General features: G+C 43.0%; 1 protein-coding gene across 1 annotated transcript in view; it reads right to left on the bottom strand.

Annotated features, from left to right (window-relative positions):
• Positions 1–8,721: 8,721 nt before the first annotated feature.
• The window catches only part of LOC106612258 (protocadherin Fat 2), a 74,890-nt gene continuing 63,528 nt past the window's right edge, over positions 8,722–20,083 (bottom strand). The window contains exons 25-28 of the mRNA XM_014213260.3: positions 18,964–19,117; positions 13,210–13,309; positions 12,376–12,823; positions 8,722–11,767 (exon numbers count right to left, since the gene is read on the bottom strand). Coding sequence (XP_014068735.3) covers positions 11,247–11,767; positions 12,376–12,823; positions 13,210–13,309; positions 18,964–19,117 — 1,223 coding nt within the window. The 3' untranslated portion in view covers positions 8,722–11,246. The remainder of the gene's footprint in view (positions 11,768–12,375; positions 12,824–13,209; positions 13,310–18,963; positions 19,118–20,083) is intronic.

Here is a 20,083-nt window from a genome sequence, read left to right as displayed (position 1 = left end):
AGAGCTGGTGTAACTGAGTCAGGTTTGTAGGCCTACTTGCTCGCACACACTTTTTCAGTTCTGCCCACAAATATTCAATGGGATTGAGATCAGAGCTTTGTGATGGCCACTCCAATACCTTGACTTTGTTGTCCTTAAGCCATTTTGCCACAACTTTGGAAGTATACTTGGGGTCATTGTCCATTTGGAAGACCCATTTGTGACAAGCTTTAACTTCCTGACTGATGTCTTTTCGATGTTGCTTCAATCTATCCACATAATTTTCCTCCCTCATGATGCCATCTATTTTGTGACGTACACCAGTCCCTCCTGCAGCAAAGCACCCCCACAACATGATGCTGCCACCCCCGTGCTTCATGGTTGGGATGGTGTTCTTCGGCTTGTAAGCGTCCCCCTTTTTCCTCCAAACTTAACAATGGTCATTATGGCCAAACAGTTCTATTTTTGTTTCATCAGACCAGAGGACATTTCTCCAAAATGTACGATCTTTGTCCCCAGGTGCAGTTGCAAACCATAGTCTGGCTTTTTTATGGCGGTTTTGGAGCAGTGGCTTTTTCCTTGCTGAGTGGCCTTTCAGGTTATGTCCATATAGGACTCGTTTTACTGTGAATATAGATACTTTTGTACCTGTTTCCTCCAGCATCTTCACAAGGTCCTTTGCTGTTGTTCTGGGATTGAATTCAGATTGAATTCAGTAATGGTCGCTAGCATTTCTTCATGAACAAAAATCTAAAATGAGGCCAAATCCTGCTTAACATGGACAAATTTTGGGCGGAGTAATCCGTCTCACTTCGCCTCTTCTTCTATGGCTCTACTCTAAGCATGTGAAAGGTTAAATACTTAGCTTGAGGAACCACCACCTGCCTGGAAATGAAGATACTTTAAACAGGTCATCCAAAATAAAATGATCATTCAACAGTCTTTAGATGTTATTATTGTCTTTCTGAGATGTTCTTATTGTAGTCATATGGTCTCTGGACATTATCATTGTCTTTCTGCGATGTTGTTATTGTCGTCATATGGTCTCTGGACATTATCATTGTCTTTCTGGGATGTTGTTATTGTAGTCATATGTATGGTTGTGTGTCTATGTACTGTTCTCATAATAAAATAAAACAGTATCAATGGGGGAAACATTTTAATAAAGACAATTTAAAACAACTCATGAACATAATTCCTGTAGCCATAGCATCATCATATGCCATGTTTATGTAGCGTAATGCTTGGAGAGAAAATCAGACTCAACCACTAGGTATCCTATTAGAAGATAAGTAGAACCTTGTCTCAACCACTAGGTATCCTAGGAGAAGATAAGTAAGTCCTTGTCTCAACCACTAGGTATCCTAGGAGAAGATAAGTAGAACCGTGTCTCAACCACTAGGTATCCTAGGAGAAGATAAGTAGAACCTTGTCTCAACCACTAGGTATCCTAGGAGAAGATAAGTAGAACCTTGTCTCAACCACTAGGTATCCTAGGAGAAGATAAGTAGCACCTTGTCTCAACAACTAGGTATCTTAGGAGAGAAGATAAGTAGAACCTTGTCTCAACCACTAGGTATCTTAGGAGAAGATAAGTTCCACCTTGTCTCAACCGCTAGGTATCCTAGGAGAAGATAAGTAGAACCTTGTCTCAACCACTAGGTATCCTAGGAGAAGAAAAGTAGCACCTTGTCTCAACCACTAGGTATCCTAGGAGAAGATAAGTAAGACCTTGTCTCAACCACTAGGTATCTTAGGAGAAGATAAGTTCCACCTTGTCTCAACCACAAGGTATCTTAGAAGAAGATAAGTAGAACCTTGTCTCAACCGCTAGGTATCTTAGGAGAAGATAAGTTCCACCTTGTCTCAACCACAAGGTATATTAGGAGAAGATCAGGTAAGTAGCACCTTGTCCATACACTGAGTTTCACTCCAAATGTCAGAGGTAAGAAGCATATCATAGGAGTCTGGTACAGGGCAGAAACCGGTCATCTAGTTCTGTCTGAGAATATCCACCTGAGAATCATGTCCTCTTTTCTAACTCTCACTGTAATCACTATGGACAGACTGGAGAGTAGGATACCTCTCACTGTAATCACTATGGACAGACTGGACAGTTGGATACCTCTCACTGTAATCACTATGGACAGACTAGACAGTAGGATACCTCTCACTGTAATCACTATTTACAGACTGGACAGTAGGATACCTCTCACTGTAATCACTGTGGACTATGGAAAGACTAGAGAGTAGAATACCTCTCACTGTAATGGCTAAAAAGGCAACAATGCTCAAGTTGTACGTGATAAGATTCAAACACAAGTGTATTTTTTTTTGTTTAAATGTAACCTTTATTTAACTAGGCAAGTCAGTTAAGAACAAATTCTTTGGCTTGCTAGACGTTTGCATTATATACGCCCACCTGGTCCAAACACCCTTCTTTCATTTTTGCATACTAATTTGAGTGTCCCGGATATATATATATACTGCTCAAAAAAATAAAGGGAACACTTAAACAACACAATGTAACTCCAAGTCAATCACACTTCTGTGAAATCAAACTGTCCACTTAGGAAGCAACACTGATTGACAATAAATTTCACATGCTGTTGTGCAAATGGAATAGACAACAGGTGGAAATTATAGGCAATTAGCAAGACACCCCCAATAAAGGAGTGGTTCTGCAGGTGGTAACCACAGACCACTTCTCAGTTCCTATGCTTCCTGGCTAATGTTTTGGTCACTTTTGAATGCTGGCGGTGCTTTCACTCTAGTGGTAGCATGAGACGGAGTCTACAACCCACACAAGTGTCTCAGGTAGTGCAGCTCATCCAGGATGGCACATCAATGCGAGCTGTGGCAAGAAGGTTTGCTGTGTCTGTCAGCGTAGTGTCCAGATCATGGAGGCACTACCAGGAGACAGGCCCGTACATCAGGAGACGTGGAGGAGGCCGTAGGAGGGCAACAACCCAGCAGCAGGACCGCTACCTCTGCCTTTGTGCAAAGAGGAGCAGGAGGAGCACTGCCAGAGCCCTGCAAAATGACCTCCAGCAGGCTACAAATATGCATGTGTCTGCTCAAACGGTCAGAAACAGACTCCGTGAGGGTGGTATGAGGGCCCGATGTCCACAGGTGGGGGCTGTGCTTACATCCCAACACCGTGCAGGACGTTTGGCATTTGCCACAGAACACCAAAATTGGCAAATTCGCCACTGGCGCCCTGTGCTCTTCACAGATGAAAGCAGGTTCACACTGAGCACATGTGACAGACGTGACAGTCTGGACACACCGTGGAGAACGTTCTGCTGCCTGCAACATCCTCCAGCATGACCAGTTTGGCGGTGGGTCAGTCATGGTGTGGGGTGGCATTTCTTTGGGGGGCCGCCCTCCATGTGCTCGCCAGAGGTAGCCTGACTGCCATTAGGTACCGAGATGAGATCCTCAGACCCCTTGTGAGACCATATGCTGGTGCGGTTGGCCCTGGGTTCCTCCTAATGCAAGACAATGCTAGACCTCATGTGGCTGGAGTGTGTCAGCAGTTCCTGCAAGAGGAAGGCCTTGATGCTCTGGACTGGCCCGCCCGTTCCCCAGACCTGAATCCAATTGAGCACATCTGGGACATCATGTCTCGCTCCATCCACCAACGCCACGTTGCACCACAGACTGTCCAGGAGTTGGCGGATGCTTTAGTCCAGGTCTGGGAGGAGATCCCTCAGGAGACCATCCGCCACCTCATCAGGAGCATGCCCAGGCGTTGTAGGGAGGTCATACAGGCACGTGGAGGCCACACACACTACTGAGCCTCGTTTTGACTTGTTTTAAGGACATTACATCAAAGTTGGATCAGCCTGTAGTGTGGTTTTCCACTTTAGTTTTGAGTGTGACTCCAAATCCAGACCTCCATGGGTTGATAAATTGGATTTCCATTGATTATTTTTGTGTGATTTTGTTGTCAGCACATTCAACTATGTAAAGAAAAAAGTATTTAATAAGATTATTTCATTCATTCAGATCTAGGATGTGTTATTTTAGTGTTCCCTTTATTTTTTTGAGCAGTGTATATACTATGTTTCGTCTAGTTCTTGAGACCAGGCTGGTATGCGTTGTTTGATTCTGTAATGCATAATGAGCATGCCATCTGGGTAACAGCTTCAATAGTTAACCACAATGTCCTGATGTCGCTCTCTACAATTACCTACTACTCTCATTTTAACACACAAACACCTCTTCCTGTCTGAATGGTGTCATGTTTTTAGAGAGGGTAGTGGCTGAATAGTGTCATGTTTTTAGAGAGAGGCTAGTATTTGAATGGTTTCATGTTTTTAGAGCGAGGCTAGTATTTGAATGGTTTCATGTTTTTAGAGGCTAGTATTTCAATGGTGTCATGTTATTAGAGAGGCTAGTATTTCAATGGTTTCATGTTTTTAGAGAGGCTAGTATTTCAATGGTTTCATGTTTTTAGAGAGGGTAGTATTTCAATTGTTTAATGTTTTTAGAGCGAGGCTAGTATTTCAATGGTTCATGTTTTTAGAGAGGCTAGTATTTCAATGGTGTCATGTTTTTAGAGAGGATAGTATTTCAATGGTTTAATGTTTTTAGAGAGGCTAGTATTTCAATGGTGTCATGTTTTTAGAGAGAGAGGCTAGTATTTCAATGGTTTCATGTTTTTAGAGAGAGGATAGTATTTCAATGGTTTCATGTTTTTAGAGCGAGGCTAGTATTTCAATGGTTTCATGTTTTTAGAGAGAGATGCTAGTATTTCAATGGTGTCATGTTTTTAGAGAGAGAGGCTAGTATTTCAATGGTTTCATGTTTTTAGAGCGAGGCTAGTATTTCAATGGTTTCATGTTTTTAGAGCGAGTCTAGTATTTCAATGGTTTCATGTTTTTAGAGGCTAGTATTTCAATGGTGTCATGTTTTTAGAGAGGCTAGTATTTCAATGGTTTCATGTTTTTAGAGAGGCTAGTATTTCAATGGTTTCATGTTTTTAGAGCGAGGCTAGTATTTCAATGGTTTCATGTTTTTAGAGGCTAGTATTTCAATGGTGTCATGTTTTTAGAGAGAGAGGCTAGTATTTCAATGGTTTCATGTTTTTAGAGAGAGGCTAGTATTTCAATGGTTTCATGTTTTTAGAGCGAGGCTAGTATTTCAATGGTTTCATGTTTTTAGAGGCTAGTATTTCAATGGTGTCATGTTTTTAGAGAGAGAGGCTAGTATTTCAATGGTTTCATGTTTTTAGAGAGGCTAGTATTTCAATGGTTTCATGTTTTTAGAGAGGCTAGTATTTCAATGGTTTCATGTTTTTAGAGCGAGGCTAGTATTTCAATGGTTTCATGTTTTTAGAGGCTAGTATTTCAATGGTGTCATGTTTTTAGAGAGAGAGGCTAGTATTTCAATGGTGTCATGTTTTTAGAGAGAGAGGCTAGTATTTCAATGGTTTCATGTTTTTAGAGAGGCTAGTATTTCAATGGTTTCATGTTTTTAGAGAGGCTAGTATTTCAATGGTTTCATGTTTTTAGAGCGAGGCTAGTATTTCAATGGTTTCATGTTTTTAGAGGGCGAGGCTAGTATTTCAATGGTTTCATGTTTTTAGAGGCTAGTATTTCAATGGTGTCATGTTTTTAGAGAGAGAGGCTAGTATTTCAATGGTTTCATGTTTTTAGAGAGAGGCTAGTATTTCAATGGTTTCATGTTTTTAGAGCGAGGCTAGTATTTCAATGGTTTCATGTTTTTAGAGGCTAGTATTTCAATGGTGTCATGTTTTTAGAGAGAGAGGCTAGTATTTCAATGGTTTCATGTTTTTAGAGAGGCTAGTATTTCAATGGTTTCATGTTTTTAGAGAGGCTAGTATTTCAATGGTTTCATGTTTTTAGAGCGAGGCTAGTATTTCAATGGTTTCATGTTTTTAGAGGCTAGTATTTCAATGGTGTCATGTTTTTAGAGAGAGAGGCTAGTATTTCAATGGTGTCATGTTTTTAGAGAGAGAGGCTAGTATTTCAATGGTTTCATGTTTTTAGAGAGGCTAGTATTTCAATGGTTTCATGTTTTTAGAGAGGCTAGTATTTCAATGGTTTCATGTTTTTAGAGCGAGGCTAGTATTTCAATGGTTTCATGTTTTTAGAGGCTAGTATTTCAATGGTGTCATGTTTTTAGAGAGAGAGGCTAGTATTTCAATGGTTTCATGTTTTTAGAGAGAGGCTAGTATTTCAATGGTTTCATGTTTTTAGAGCGAGGCTAGTATTTCAATGGTTTCATGTTTTTAGAGAGAGATGCTAGTATTTCAATGGTGTCATGTTTTAGAGAGAGAGGCTAGTATTTCAATGGTTTCATGTTTTTAGAGCGAGGCTAGTATTTCAATGGTTTCATGTTTTTAGAGCGAGGCTAGTATTTCAATGGTTTCATGTTTTTAGAGGCTAGTATTTCAATGGTGTCATGTTTTTAGAGAGGCTAGTATTTCAATGGTGTCATGTTTTTAGAGAGGATAGTATTTCAATGGTTTAATGTTTTTAGAGAGGCTAGTATTTCAATGGTGTCATGTTTTTAGAGAGAGAGGCTAGTATTTCAATGGTTTCATGTTTTTAGAGAGAGGCTAGTATTTCAATGGTTTCATGTTTTTAGAGCGAGGCTAGTATTTCAATGGTTTCATGTTTTTAGAGAGAGATGCTAGTATTTCAATGGTGTCATGTTTTTAGAGAGAGGCTAGTATTTCAATGGTTTCATGTTTTTAGAGCGAGGCTAGTATTTCAATGGTTTCATGTTTTTAGAGCGAGGCTAGTATTTCAATGGTTTCATGTTTTTAGAGCGAGGCTAGTATTTCAATGGTGTCATGTTTTTAGAGAGGCTAGTATTTCAATGGTTTCATGTTTTTAGAGAGGCTAGTATTTCAATGGTGTCATGTTTTTAGAGCGAGGCTAATATTTTAATGGTTTCATGTTTTTAGAGAGGCTAGTATTTCAATGGTGTCATGTTTTTAGAGAGAGGGTAGTGTCTGAGAGCCTGATGGAGCCTGACAGGCCTGGGGAGTGATTGACAGCTGGGTGGATGTGATGACTTACTACACAGCGGGTCTAAAGACAGGGTTGTCAGTGAGGGGATGTTGCTGACTAACAACACCCTCCACCCTCACCAGGGGTGTGTGTGTGTGTGTGTGTGTGTGTGTGTGTGTGTGTGTGTGTGTGTGTGTGTGTGTGCGTGCGTGCGTGCGTGCGTGCGTGCGTGCGTGCGTGCGTGCGTGGGTGGGTGGGTGCGTGCATGTTGGGAGTGATATAATTATGATTACTATAATTGCATTGCTGTGAATGTAGCAATATCATTTTGGTAATTAGGGGAAAGTTCAGGCCCATGTCAAAGTCATTTTTATGTAGTTCAATTACCCACCAAAATGAGTGTGATGTGTTCCAAAACATACCCTATTCCCTTTATAGACCACTACTGTTGACCAGGGCCCATAGGGTAGTGCACTACTGTAGACCAGGGTACAGAACATTGAGCCTCTGAGATTTCTCAACCCTCAGTCACCCATCTAAATCCGTGGTCACCAACCTAGTCGATCACCAAATATTTCTGTAGAAAAGCCAACAATAAAGGCTTGCGCTCCTTTTTTGAAATTCAGAAGCCCTGTGTATCGGGTAGTCAAAGTGTTCCCGTGTCGAACCATTTCATTTGTCTTTAAAGACAAACTCCGCCTACCAGTCCACCTACCAGATGGAGAGAAGACAAACTCGGCCTACCAGTCAGATGGAGAGATCTGTGACTAAATCGAGTGTGCCTACTGTGTTGGCCAATGGGATAGCTCAAATCACCGTGACTACAGTTTCCACAACCCCGACCACAGCAACATTTCATACTAGCCTACAGTATGTGAGATTCATAACTTTTAAAACCTTAACCAGAGAGATAGAGAGAGAGAGAGAGAGAGAGACTGTCAAAGTATACAGCAAAGAGCTGCTGTTTTGATGAGTGAGTTCATGTCTAAGTTTTTATTAAGCACTGTCAACAAGGTTTTTATTCAACACTATCATTTGGTGCTGCAATGAATGTGTAGCCAAGTGTATCGATAGCTCTGCGTTTTTGTTGTTATTAGCAACTCGTCGTGTCTATCAATATAGGGGAATATTTAACTTTCTCTGGTCATAAGATCAGCATGATTGTGTGCATGAGGCAGATGCGGTGCGACTCGAGTTTCACCATCAGATGGAATACGATGTCCCCTCTTTCCACTCAGTCTCACCGGAGGAAAGGAAGGAGAGAGCAGTCAGGGACTGTGAGAGGCGGACCCTCTGCTGTTCTCTCCCTCCCTTTGCTGAGACTAATGCTGTGTTCAAACAACTGGGTACTCGGGAAATAGGAAATCTCCGACTTCAGTGCATTCAAGACTACTGGGAACTCAGAAAAAAAATGACATTGAAATTAGAGAGATAAATGACCGTGACCCAGTGTGTCCGAGTAGGCGTAATGTGGGAAAAAACATCTGGTCTTCACAAAGGGAAATTGTTTTGTAAAATGATACATGTTTTGAAGGAGAAGGGAGTTTTATTCTACCAATATGATACTGCATTGTTGAACATTATGTTGGTAGTAAGGGAAGTTATTTTGACATCATCAAATTGTGTCTCCTTGTGGTCACCGCTGGCGTTGCATGTATATGTGGGGGGTTAGAACCTTGTGACAATGTTATAGATGTCAATTCAAAAGCATCAGTGCATTACACATACAAGTATTACAATAATTACTGACAAAGTATAATTGTTACTATAAGATCATATTTTATTCATGGTGTCTTTACAGTGTTGAAAACAAAATGGGAATACAACATGACTTAAAATCTCTCACAGAGAAACAACTTAAAAAACATGGGGTTCATAACACCTCACATTGATACCAAAATAATACACATAAAAATACATTCATGTGAAGTCATTGGACTAGCACATACATACACAGCACATATAAACACATTGGGATATCATGATAACCCCTCGGTTTGCACAATTCTGGTAATTTTGTTAAATTCTCTGGTTTTCCGGAAATCCTGGTTGAATGATTCTTGGATTTCCTGCTTATTCCCTCCTGGTTGCAGGAAACTTCCAACCGGGTTTCTGGAAAACTCACAACAGACTGAAAAGGAACTGTGACCAACTACAGTCTCCATACCTATGAGCTGCCATTCTGTACATACAAACTGAAAATGCTAGATTTTTTTCCCCAAACCCATGCGCACTAACCACTACAACAAAGCGATGGATATCCTTTCCACACAAAATACTTAATTGGTCACCAATTACACAACACAAGCACACAAATCAGGCCTAATGCATGCTTCCAATGTTGCACTCAGGCTTTTGAGGACACACATTACTGAGTGATAATGCTATCCCAGTTTTTTTCTGTTTTCTTATAGAAATGTGTTAACAAATTGTTACAGCAATGTTGGTTTTGTACCTGGGTGTAGAAGCACAGTATTTGTTGTTTTATGGGTAACCAACAGTCATGTTGCGTTACAGTATCAACCTTTTTCACCGCCAACTTGTTAATTCTGTTGGTCTAAAATGATTGAGCAGTAGAATATGTTAAACCTTTAAATGTACTATGACTGAGCAGTAGAATATGTTAAACCTTTAGATGTACTATATGTAAAAACAATTAATGTGGAATAATGCATTCTGTACTGCACACAGGCCCAAACAACACACTTGTATCATAACAGGCCTGCATATTCTGTACATATATAATAGCTGCATAGACATTCTGTACTGTTGGGCTATATACAGTCAGATTAGATACAGTTCCACATTTATGTGTTTGGCTATATACAGTCAGATTAGATACAGTACCACATTTATGTGTTTGGCTATATACAGTCAGATTAGATACAGTACCACATTTATGTGTTGGGCTATATACAGTCAGATTAGATACCACATTTATGTGTTGGGCTATATACAGTCAGATTAGATACCACATTTATGTGTTGGGCTATATACAGTCAGATTAGATACCACATTTATGTGTTGGGCTATAGACAGTCAGATTAGATACCACATTCTGTACTGTTGGGCTATAGACAGTCACATTAGATACAACATTCTGTACTATTGGGCTATAGACAGTCAGATTAGATACCACATTTATGTGTTGGGCTATAGACAGTCAGATTAGATACCACATTTATGTGTTGGGCTATATACAGTCAGATTAGATACAACATTCTGTACTGTTGGGCTATAGACAGTCAGATTAGATACCACATTTATGTGTTGGGCTATAGACAGTCAGATTAGATACAACATGTATGTGTTCGTACTCAAAATACTGTTTACAACCAAATACCACCAACCGTTACAATTCCGAGAAATGTTTTTTTGAGATCAAAGTCAGAATACTTCCACACTATGCACTATTTATACAATTGGCAATATCAGCGATTAAAGTTATATTGAAGAGACAACCTGTTTTACAACAAACACGTGTAGTATTTGTGAATATTTATTATCTACTTATTCATAAAATGTATGGATTTCTTCTTACTGTTAGGATCCAGTCCCCTTCATTATTTTTTCACATCCGTCCCAAACGTCACCCTATTCCCTTCGTAGTGCACTACTTTGGTCCAGGGTCCATAGGCATAGGGGGCTATTTGAGACGCACTCCATATCACTGAATGGTGAGGTCACAAATAGGAACTGTATTACTCTATGTGACATCTTTATGGTTATTATGGTTGTTATTATTGTATTAAATGGAGCAATTTTCTGCATGAAATGTAGGCACATTCATTCTTATAGGATTTGTTTTATTTTTATGTAAACCCACTCTCTTTATACGGTCAGTGTTGATTGACCTTGTTGTCTAGGCATATTCATTCTTATTGGAATTGGTTTCACCCAAAGCCAGTCTCTCTCCCCCTCGGATGGAGAGTGGTCTAGATGAGTGAGTTCGACATTGCTGCAGTATTTAGTACAGCATATCTTTGTGTTGCGTGGCCTTGTTGCCATAGTTTCAGATAAACATCCTGTAATACTGTTCAACCTTGCGAAACAAAAGGTGAGTGACTCATTTACTCTACTGAATGTCAAGCCCACTTAGATGCCGATCAATCACATTTTATGGAGACATTCTAAGAATTGACTGTATAGAATATAATAAATTCACCTCGTAGAATGTTCAAGAATCAACTCTTTCGTAGAAATGTTGCAGTCTCTCCTTGAAAGAGAACTCTGATAGGGAGCACTGTATCTTTAACTCGAGAATAGAAACTCTAAAACTTTCTAGAACATGACCTCCTCACAGCTTCCATAGTCGCTCTCCACCATGTCAGACCCGTTGTAGCAGCGAGAGTTCCGTCCTGCATGCCTAGCCTGCTGGGGTGGAGGGGGAGGAGGAGGAGAGTTACACTCAGCGTAGGACGGCATGGCAACACTGAGGCGCATGCTGAGGCGCCGGTAGCCTGGCGACACATTGTCCATGCTGTGTGCATGTTGCGTCGGATAGTAACTGATGGCAGTGTACTCGTTGGGGCACTGAGAGCTGGGTAAGGGAAGACCGTCAGGCCCCAGGAAGTCATCCAGGTTCTGGTTACTGTAACAGGGGGGTAAGGGAGCACGGCGGTCAGAGCGCTCCAGGGGAAACGGGAATCCGCCAAAGCGAGAGTTTCTACGTGAGTCTATTGATGCGGTCACAGAGCCGTAGGTGTCCTCCACAATGTCGAACTGGGGAAACTCTTGGACCTGGGGATACTCTTGGACTGAGGGGGTCGGTCGACCGTAGTAGTCAGGATCGGCAGGGTAGACTGAACGGCAGGGAAAAGAGAGAGATACACTCATTATCATTCACTATAGTCCTTCAGTATAATCGCCTTTCAGAAGATCTTCATACCAATTTTCAAAGTGTCCTTGTCGGTTATAAAACTCCTTAAACTCATTATAGGTAAAGTATTATAACCTCTGAGTGATGAAAAACCTATTAAAATTCAACACCTTGACACTTATCCTCTGCAGGAATTGCCTGCCTGATCAAACTATTGCTCAAAGCCACATGTTCTGTATGTATCACAACTGATAATGGATTACATTCATGTATGGATGAGTAACCTCCATTGTTTTGATCTAAAGGACAAAGTGAGAAGGAGTATAATATGAATAATGCTTTGTTATATCCGCCACATCTCCAGCTCATTCACCTTCAGACACTTGTCCTTTTGGGTGTCTCATTGACCATCTCAATTAAATGCTGTCACTTATTGTTGGATAAAGTGAAGACTGGCCCGGCAGGTTGAGTAAGCTACTACTACAGTTATTACCACAGTTATCAATAAAGTAAAAACTCAGACAGTTAGCTTAAAGTATTCACTCCAATTTCCCCTTAGGGAAATTATTAAAGTTTATTCAATTAACTCACCTTCATAGTCCTTATCCCAGTGGCGTTTCCTGATGGACTCATTGTCAGAGATGGATGAAGGTGTAGGAGGGAGGTTGGGGGCCACACTACACACCACAGGCCCCTGTGGCTTCTGCTTCCCGGCCCTTAGGCTTACCTGGGACCCCAGCCCCAGGTCCATCTGGCTGCGAGGCCTCAGAGATCTGAAGGGACTGTGTATGTTATCTAGGTCGTTACCAGAGCCCATCAGCATGTTCATCTCTATTGGGCTGACTTTTGGAGTGTCGGCCATCATGGATTTGGCCAGACTGGGTTGGAAGTAACCGTTGGAGTCCTGAACACAGACAGGCTTCTTCTTCTGTTGGACATAACGTTTGCGGACGCAGACGAAGACACCGACCAGGAAGAAAACCCCCATCAAGCTGGCACAGATCTCCACTATCTCGATGTAGCCCAGCCCGGCGTACACCTGTATTGAGGATGAGACAGGACACCTTTTGGTTAGCTTTATTCGGGGCCATCTAAGGCTGAGATTTGGTTGGGACCCCCCACCCTAACTCTCAACAGAAAGTTTGAGACCCTGACTGAGTTCCCAAAAACTAAAATAAAACTATGGGTTATGGGCCCCATAGCGGAGCCAGTCCTGGCTTTACTAAAATTCTCCAGGGGTGAAGTTTCCTGTATGTACAGGTCTAGGATCAGCTTCCCCTCCCCCAGTCATAACCTTTACCATTAGTGGGGAAAAGGCTAAACTGACCCAATATCAGCATCTAGGGCAATTTCACCCTATTCCTACTAAAACCAGATATGTTACACAGAGTATTATGTGTACTTTAGTTTAGCATGTTACAATACCTGGGGCAGAGGGTCGCAGTGGATGGAGCCCCCGGAGAAGGTACAATTGTACCCTCCTAGACAAGGGTTGGGGGAGCATCCGTCGATTAGGCTCTGACACCTAAAGAAGTGGAAGCAGAAGAATACTTTGTTGTCCATAAACTTGCAGAGAACGGAAATTAGGGGTTTTGCTTTCAGTACAATCCACTCAAGGAAGGAAGGAGGACAAACAATAGAATTAGGCTTAATCAGTTTGGGGACATTTAAATGTACAAAATGCCAAATGCTGTTCTCCAGCCCCTGAGCCAATCAATCTAAGAGCATGGCATGTGTAACATTTTCTGTGACTAACCAAAAAGAATCAGAACAACTGTACCATATGGCAGGTGAGGAGGTCTTAAAGAATCAGAACAACTGTACCATCTGGATCATTGCTACTCTAACTTCCGCGACGCATACAAAGCCATCCCTCGCCCTCCTTTCTGCAAATCTGACCAAGACTCCATTTTGTTGCTCTCAGCCTATAGACAGAAACTAAAGCAGGAAACGCCCATGCTCAGGTCTGTTCAACACTGGTCTGACCAATCTGATTCAATGCTTCAAGATTGCTTTGATCAGGTGGACTGGGATATGTTCCGGATAGCCTCAGACAACAACATTGATGTATACGCTGATTCGGTGAGCGAGTTTATTAGCAAGCACATTGGTGATGTTGTACCCACGGTGACTATTAAAACCTTCCCCAACCAGAAACCGCGGATTGATGGCAGCATTTGCGCAAAACTGAAAGCGCGAACCACTGCTTTTAATCACAGCAAGGCGACCGGAAACATGAACGAATACAAACAGTGTAGCTATTCCCTCCGCAAGGCAATCAAACAAGCTGAGCGTCAGTATAGAGACAAAGTAGAGTCGCAATTCAACGGCTCAGACACGAGAGGTATGTGGCAGGGTCTACAGTCAATCACGGATTACAAAAAGAAAACCAGCCCCGTCGCAGACACCGACGTCTTGCACCCAGACACACTAAACAACTTATTTGCTCGCTTTGAGGACAATACAGTGCCACTGACATGGCCCGCTACCATAATCTGCGGGCTCTCCTTCACCGCAGCTAACGTGAGTAAAACATTTAAACGTATTAACCCTCGCAAGGCTGCCGGCCCAGACGGCCTCCTTAGCCCCATCCTCAGAGCATGCGCAGACCAGCTGGCTGGTGTGTTTACGGACATATTCAATCAATCCCCATCCCAGTCTGCTGTTCCCACATGCTTCAAGAGGGCCACCAATGTTCCTGTTCCCAAGAAAGGTAACTGAGCTAAACGACTATCGCCCGTAGCACTCACTTCCGTCATCATGAAGTGCTTTGAGAGATTAGTCAATGATGATATCAATTCCACCCTACCTGACACCCTAGACCCACTGCAATTTGCTTACCGCCCCAATTGGTCGACAGATGACGCAATCGCAATCACACTGCACACTGCCCTAACCCATCTGGACCCAACTGGACCCTGGGTCTCGACCCCACCCTGTGCAACTGGGTCCTGGTCCAGGTGGTGAGGGTAGGGAACAACATCTCCACCCCGCTGATCCTCAACACTGGGGCCCCACAAGGGTGCGTTCTCAGCCCTCTCCTGTACTCCCTGTTCACCCATGACTGTGTGGCCATGCACGCCTCCAACTCAATCATCAAGTTTGCAGATGACACTACAGTGGTAGGCTTGATGACCAACAACAACGAGACGTCCTACAGGGAGGAGGTGAGGGCCGTCGGAGTGTGTTGTCAGTAAAATAACCTCACACTCAATGTCAACAAATCAAAGGACATGATCTGGACAGATTCTGGCACTAAGACCGCACTCAGTCAGCTGTATAAGGAAAAAAGCAAACAGGAAACCACTCACCCAGAGGCGGCGATCCTAGTGGCCGAAGACATTAATGCAGGGAAACTTAAATCTGTTCTACCTAATTTCTATCAACATGTTAAATGTGCAACCAGAGGGGGAAAAATTCGAGATCACCTGTACTCCACACACAGAGACGCGCACAAAGATCTCCCATCGCCCTCCATTTGGTAAATCCGACCACAACTCTATCCTCCTGACTCCTGCTTACAAGCAAAAATTGAAGCAGGAAGCACCAGTGACTCAGTCTATAAAAAAGTGGTCAGATGAAGCAGATGCTAAACTGCAGGACTGTTTTGCTATCATAGACTGGAACAGGTTCCGGGATTCTTCCGATGGCATTGAGGAGTGCACCACATCAGTCACTGTACGTACATACCCCAACCAGAAGCCATGGATTACAGGCAACATTCGCACAGAGCTAAAGGGTAGAGCTGCCGCTTTCAAGGTGCAGGACTCTAACCCGGAAGCTTATAAGAAATCCTGCTATGCCCTGCGATGAACCATCAAACAGGCAAAGCGTCAATACAGGACTAAGATTGAATCATACTACACCGGCTCCGACGCTCGTCTTATGTGGCAGGGCTTGCAAACTATTACAGACTACAACGGGAAGCACAGCTGTGAGCTGCCCAGTGACACGAGCCTACCAGACGAGCTAAATCACTTCTATGCTCGCTTCGAGGCAAGCAACACTGAGGCATGCATGAGAGCATCAGCTATTCCAGATGACTGTGTGATCACAGCCGACATGAGTAAGACCTTTAAACAGGTCAACATACACAAGGCTGCGGGGCCAGACGGATTACCAGGACATGTGCTCCGGGCATGTGCTGACCAATGGGCAGGTGTCTTCACTGACATTTTCAACATGTCCCTGATTGAGTCTGTAATACCAACATGTTTCAAGCAGACCACCATAGTCCCTGTGCCCAAGAACACGAAAGCAACCTGCCTAAATGACTACAGACCCGTAGCCCCCCGTCCGTAGCCATGAAGTGCTTTGAAAGGCTGGTAATGGCTCACAACAACACCATTATCCCAGAAACCCTAGACCCACTCCAATTTGCATACCGCCCAAACAGATCCACAGATGATGCAATCTTTATTGGACTCCACATTGCCCTTTCCCACCTGGACAAAAGGAACACCTATGTGAGAATGCTATTCATTGACCACAGCTCAGCATTCAACACCATAGTACCCTCAAAGTAACTGAAAGGTTGCAAGATCGAATCCCCAGCTGACAAGGTAAAAATCTGTCGTTCTTCCCCTGAACAAGGCAGTTAACCCACTGTTCCTAGGACGTCATTGAAAATAAGAATTTGTTCTTAACTGACTTGCCTAGTTAAATAAAGGTAAAACAAATTAAAAAAAAAAAAGCACATCACTAAGCTAAGGATCCTGGAACTAAACACCTCCCTCTGCAACTGGATCCTGTACTTCCTGATGGGTCGCCCCCAGGTGGTGAGAGTAGGTAGCAACACATCTGCCAAGCTGATCCTCAACACTGGAGCCCCCAGGGGTGCGTGCTCAGTCCCCTCCTGTACTCCCTGTTTACCCACGACTGCGTGGCCAGGCACGACTCCAACACCATCACTACGTTTTCAGACGACACAACAGTGGTAGGCCTGATCACCGACAACAATGAGACAGCCTATAGGGAGGAGGTCAGAGACCTGGCCGGGTGGTGCCTGAATAACAACCTATCCCTCAACGTAACCAAGACTCAGGAGATGATTGTGGACTACAGGAAAAGGAGGACCGAGCACGACCCCATTCTCATCGACGGGGCTGTAGATGAGCAGGTTGAGAGCTTCAAGTTCCTTGGTGTCCACATCACCAACAAACTAGAATGGTCCAAATACACCAAGACAGTCGTGAAGAGGGCACGACAAAGCCTATTCCCCCTCAAAAAACTAAAACGATTTGGCATGGGTCCTGACATCCTCAAAAGGTTCTACAGCTGCAACATTGAGAGTATCCTGACTGGTTGCATCACTGCCTGGTACGGCAATTGCTAGGCAATACAGAGGGTAGTGCGTACGGCCCAGTACATCACTGGAGCTAAGCTGCATGCCATCCAGGACCTCTTCACCAGGCGGTGTCAGAGGAAGGCCCTAAAAATTGTCAAAGACCCCAGCCACCCCAGTCATAGACTGTTCTCTCTACTACTGCATGGCAAGCGGTATCAGAATGCCAAGTCTAGTACATAAAAGGGCTTCTCAACAGTTTTTACCCCCAAGCCATAAGATTCCTGAACAGGTAATCAAATGGCTACCCGGACTTTTTGCATTGTGTGCCCCCCCAACCCCTTTTTTACGCTGCTGCTACTCTCTGTTTATTATATATGCATAGTCACTTTAACTATACATTCATGTACATACTACCTCATTTGGCCCGACCAACCAGTGCTCCCGCACATTGGCTAACAGGGCTATCTGCATTGTGTCCCGTCACCCACCACCCGCCAACCCCTCTTTTACGCTACTGCTACTCTCTGTTTATCATATATGCATAGTCACTTTAACCATATCTACATGTACATACTACCTCAATCAGCTCGACTAACCGGTGTCTGTATATAGCCTTACTACTGTTATAGCCTTGCTACTGTATATTACCGTCGCTACTGTTATTTTTCACTTTCTTCTCACTGTTGTTTTTATTTCTTTACTTACCGATTGTTCACCTAATACCTTTTTTGCACTATTGGTTAGAGCCTGTAAGTAAGCATTTCACTGTAAGGTCTACACCTGTTGTATTCAACGCACGTGACAAATAAACTTTGATTTGATTGTGGACTTCAGGAAACAGCAGAGGGAGCACCCCCCTACCCACATCGACGAGACAGTAGTGGAGAAGGTGGAATGTTTTAGGTTCCTCGGCGTACACATCACGGACAAACTGAAATGGTCCACCCACACAGGCAGTGTGGTGAAGAAGGCACAACAGCGCCTCTTCAACCTCAGGAGGCTGAAGAAATTTTCATTGTCACCGAAAACACTCACAAACTTTTACAGATGCACAATCGAGAGCGTCCTGTCGGGCTGTATCAAAGCCTGGTATGGCAACTGCTCCGCCCACAACCGTAAGGCTCTCCAGAGGGTGGTGAGGTCTGCACAACGCATCACCGGGGGCAAACTACCTGCCCTCCAGGACACTTACACCACCCGATGTCACAGGAAGGCCAAAAAAGATCATCAAGGACAACAACCACTAGAGCCACTGCCTGTTCATCCCGCTATCATCCAGAAGGCGAGGTCAGTACAGGTGCATCAAAGCTGGGACTGAGAGACTGAAAAACAGCTTCTATCTCAAGGCCATCAGACTGTAAAACAGCCATCACTAACATTGAGTGGCTGCTGCCAACATACTGACTCATATCTCTAGCCACTTTAATAATTAAAAATTGGATGTAATAAATGTACCACTAGTCACTTTAAACAATGCCACTTTATATAATGTTTACATAATCGACATTACTCATCTCATATGTATATACTGTATTTTATACCATCTACTGCATCTTGCCTATGCCGTTCGGCCATCGCTCATCCATATATTTATATGTACATATTCTTATTCATTCCTTTTCACTTGTGTGTATAAGTAAGTTGTTGTGAAATTGTTAGATTACTTGTTAGATATTACTGCACGGTCGGAACAAGAAGCACAAGCATTTCGCTACACTCGCATTAACATCTGCTAACCATGTGTATGTGATGAATAAAATTTGATTTGATTTGATATGGCAGGTGAGGAGGTTTTAAAAATGAGAGAAACGTGGGGAGGGGGGAGGGGGGGACTGACAGCATTACAGAGGCCGCAGGGATGAGAGGGATAGCTATGTGGGAGATGGACATACCTGATTCCAGCCATATTCAGTTGACAGTTACAGATGTAACCTTGACTCTTTGGCACGCACACCCCACCGTGGGCGCAGGGCTGGGAGATACAGGGGTTGTTGTCCAGCTCACAGCGGGGGCCATAGAAGTGAACTGGACAGCTGCAGCGGAACCCTGGAGGGTAAACAAACATAAACAGGAAGAGAGATCAGCCTTCCGAAGATGGTCAAAGTTCTAGAACACCTTTAAAGTTCTCTTACTCTCTTAGTAACAGCAGAGGGATTCTAATAAAGGACAGGGTAGGAACTATTTTAAAAAGTGGAATATAGGGTAGACAGTTCAGTTACATCTAGTTGTCGTGAGGTCTGGTTATTCAGTTTGCACCCCACTACTCTAGTTTCAACTTCCCTGTAGAACAATTATAATAATACTTTATAGACAATAGGACAGTGTTAAAACACTGTAGTTTGTTCAACATTGTATTTTCATATTGGTGACTGAATTTCCATCTGTTGTTGTTGAAGGGATGATAGATAATGTACCTTAAGTATACTGTAGGTACATCTCAGAACAAATATCAATTAACTACATCTCAAAATCTGTAGGCTTTGTTGCTACATGTTAGTCCCAATACACAGCATTTTATTCACATGTTACGTGTTGTTCCCAATACACAGCATATTATTCACATGGACTGTACAGTCGTGGCCAAAAGTTTTGAGAATGACACAAATATTAATTTTCACAAAGTCTGCTGCCTCAGTTTGTATGATGGCAATTTGATATACTCCAAAATGTTATGAAGAGTGATCAGATGAATTGAAAATAATTGCAAAGTCCTTCTTTGCCATGCAAATGAACTGATTCCCCCAAAAACATTTCCACTGCATTTCAGCCCTGCCACAAAAGGACCAGCTGACATCATGTCAGTGATTTTCTCGTTAACACGGGTGTGAGTGTTGACGAGGACAAGGCTGGAGATCACTCTGTCATGCTGATTGAGTTCGAATAACAGACTGGAAGCTTCAAAAGGAGGATGGTGCTTGGAATCATTGTTCTTCCTCTGTCAACCATGGTTACCTGCAAGGAAACACGTGCCGTCATCATTGCTTTGCACAAAAAGGGCTTAACAGGCAAGGA

Source organism: Salmo salar, chromosome 09 (assembly GCF_965601325.2).
Source record: "Salmo salar chromosome 09, fSalSal1, whole genome shotgun sequence".
NCBI classification, from domain to species: Eukaryota; Metazoa; Chordata; class Actinopteri; order Salmoniformes; family Salmonidae; genus Salmo; species Salmo salar.
The sequence above is the reverse complement of the archived record's forward strand: the minus strand, read 5'-3'. Positions and strand labels throughout refer to the sequence as shown.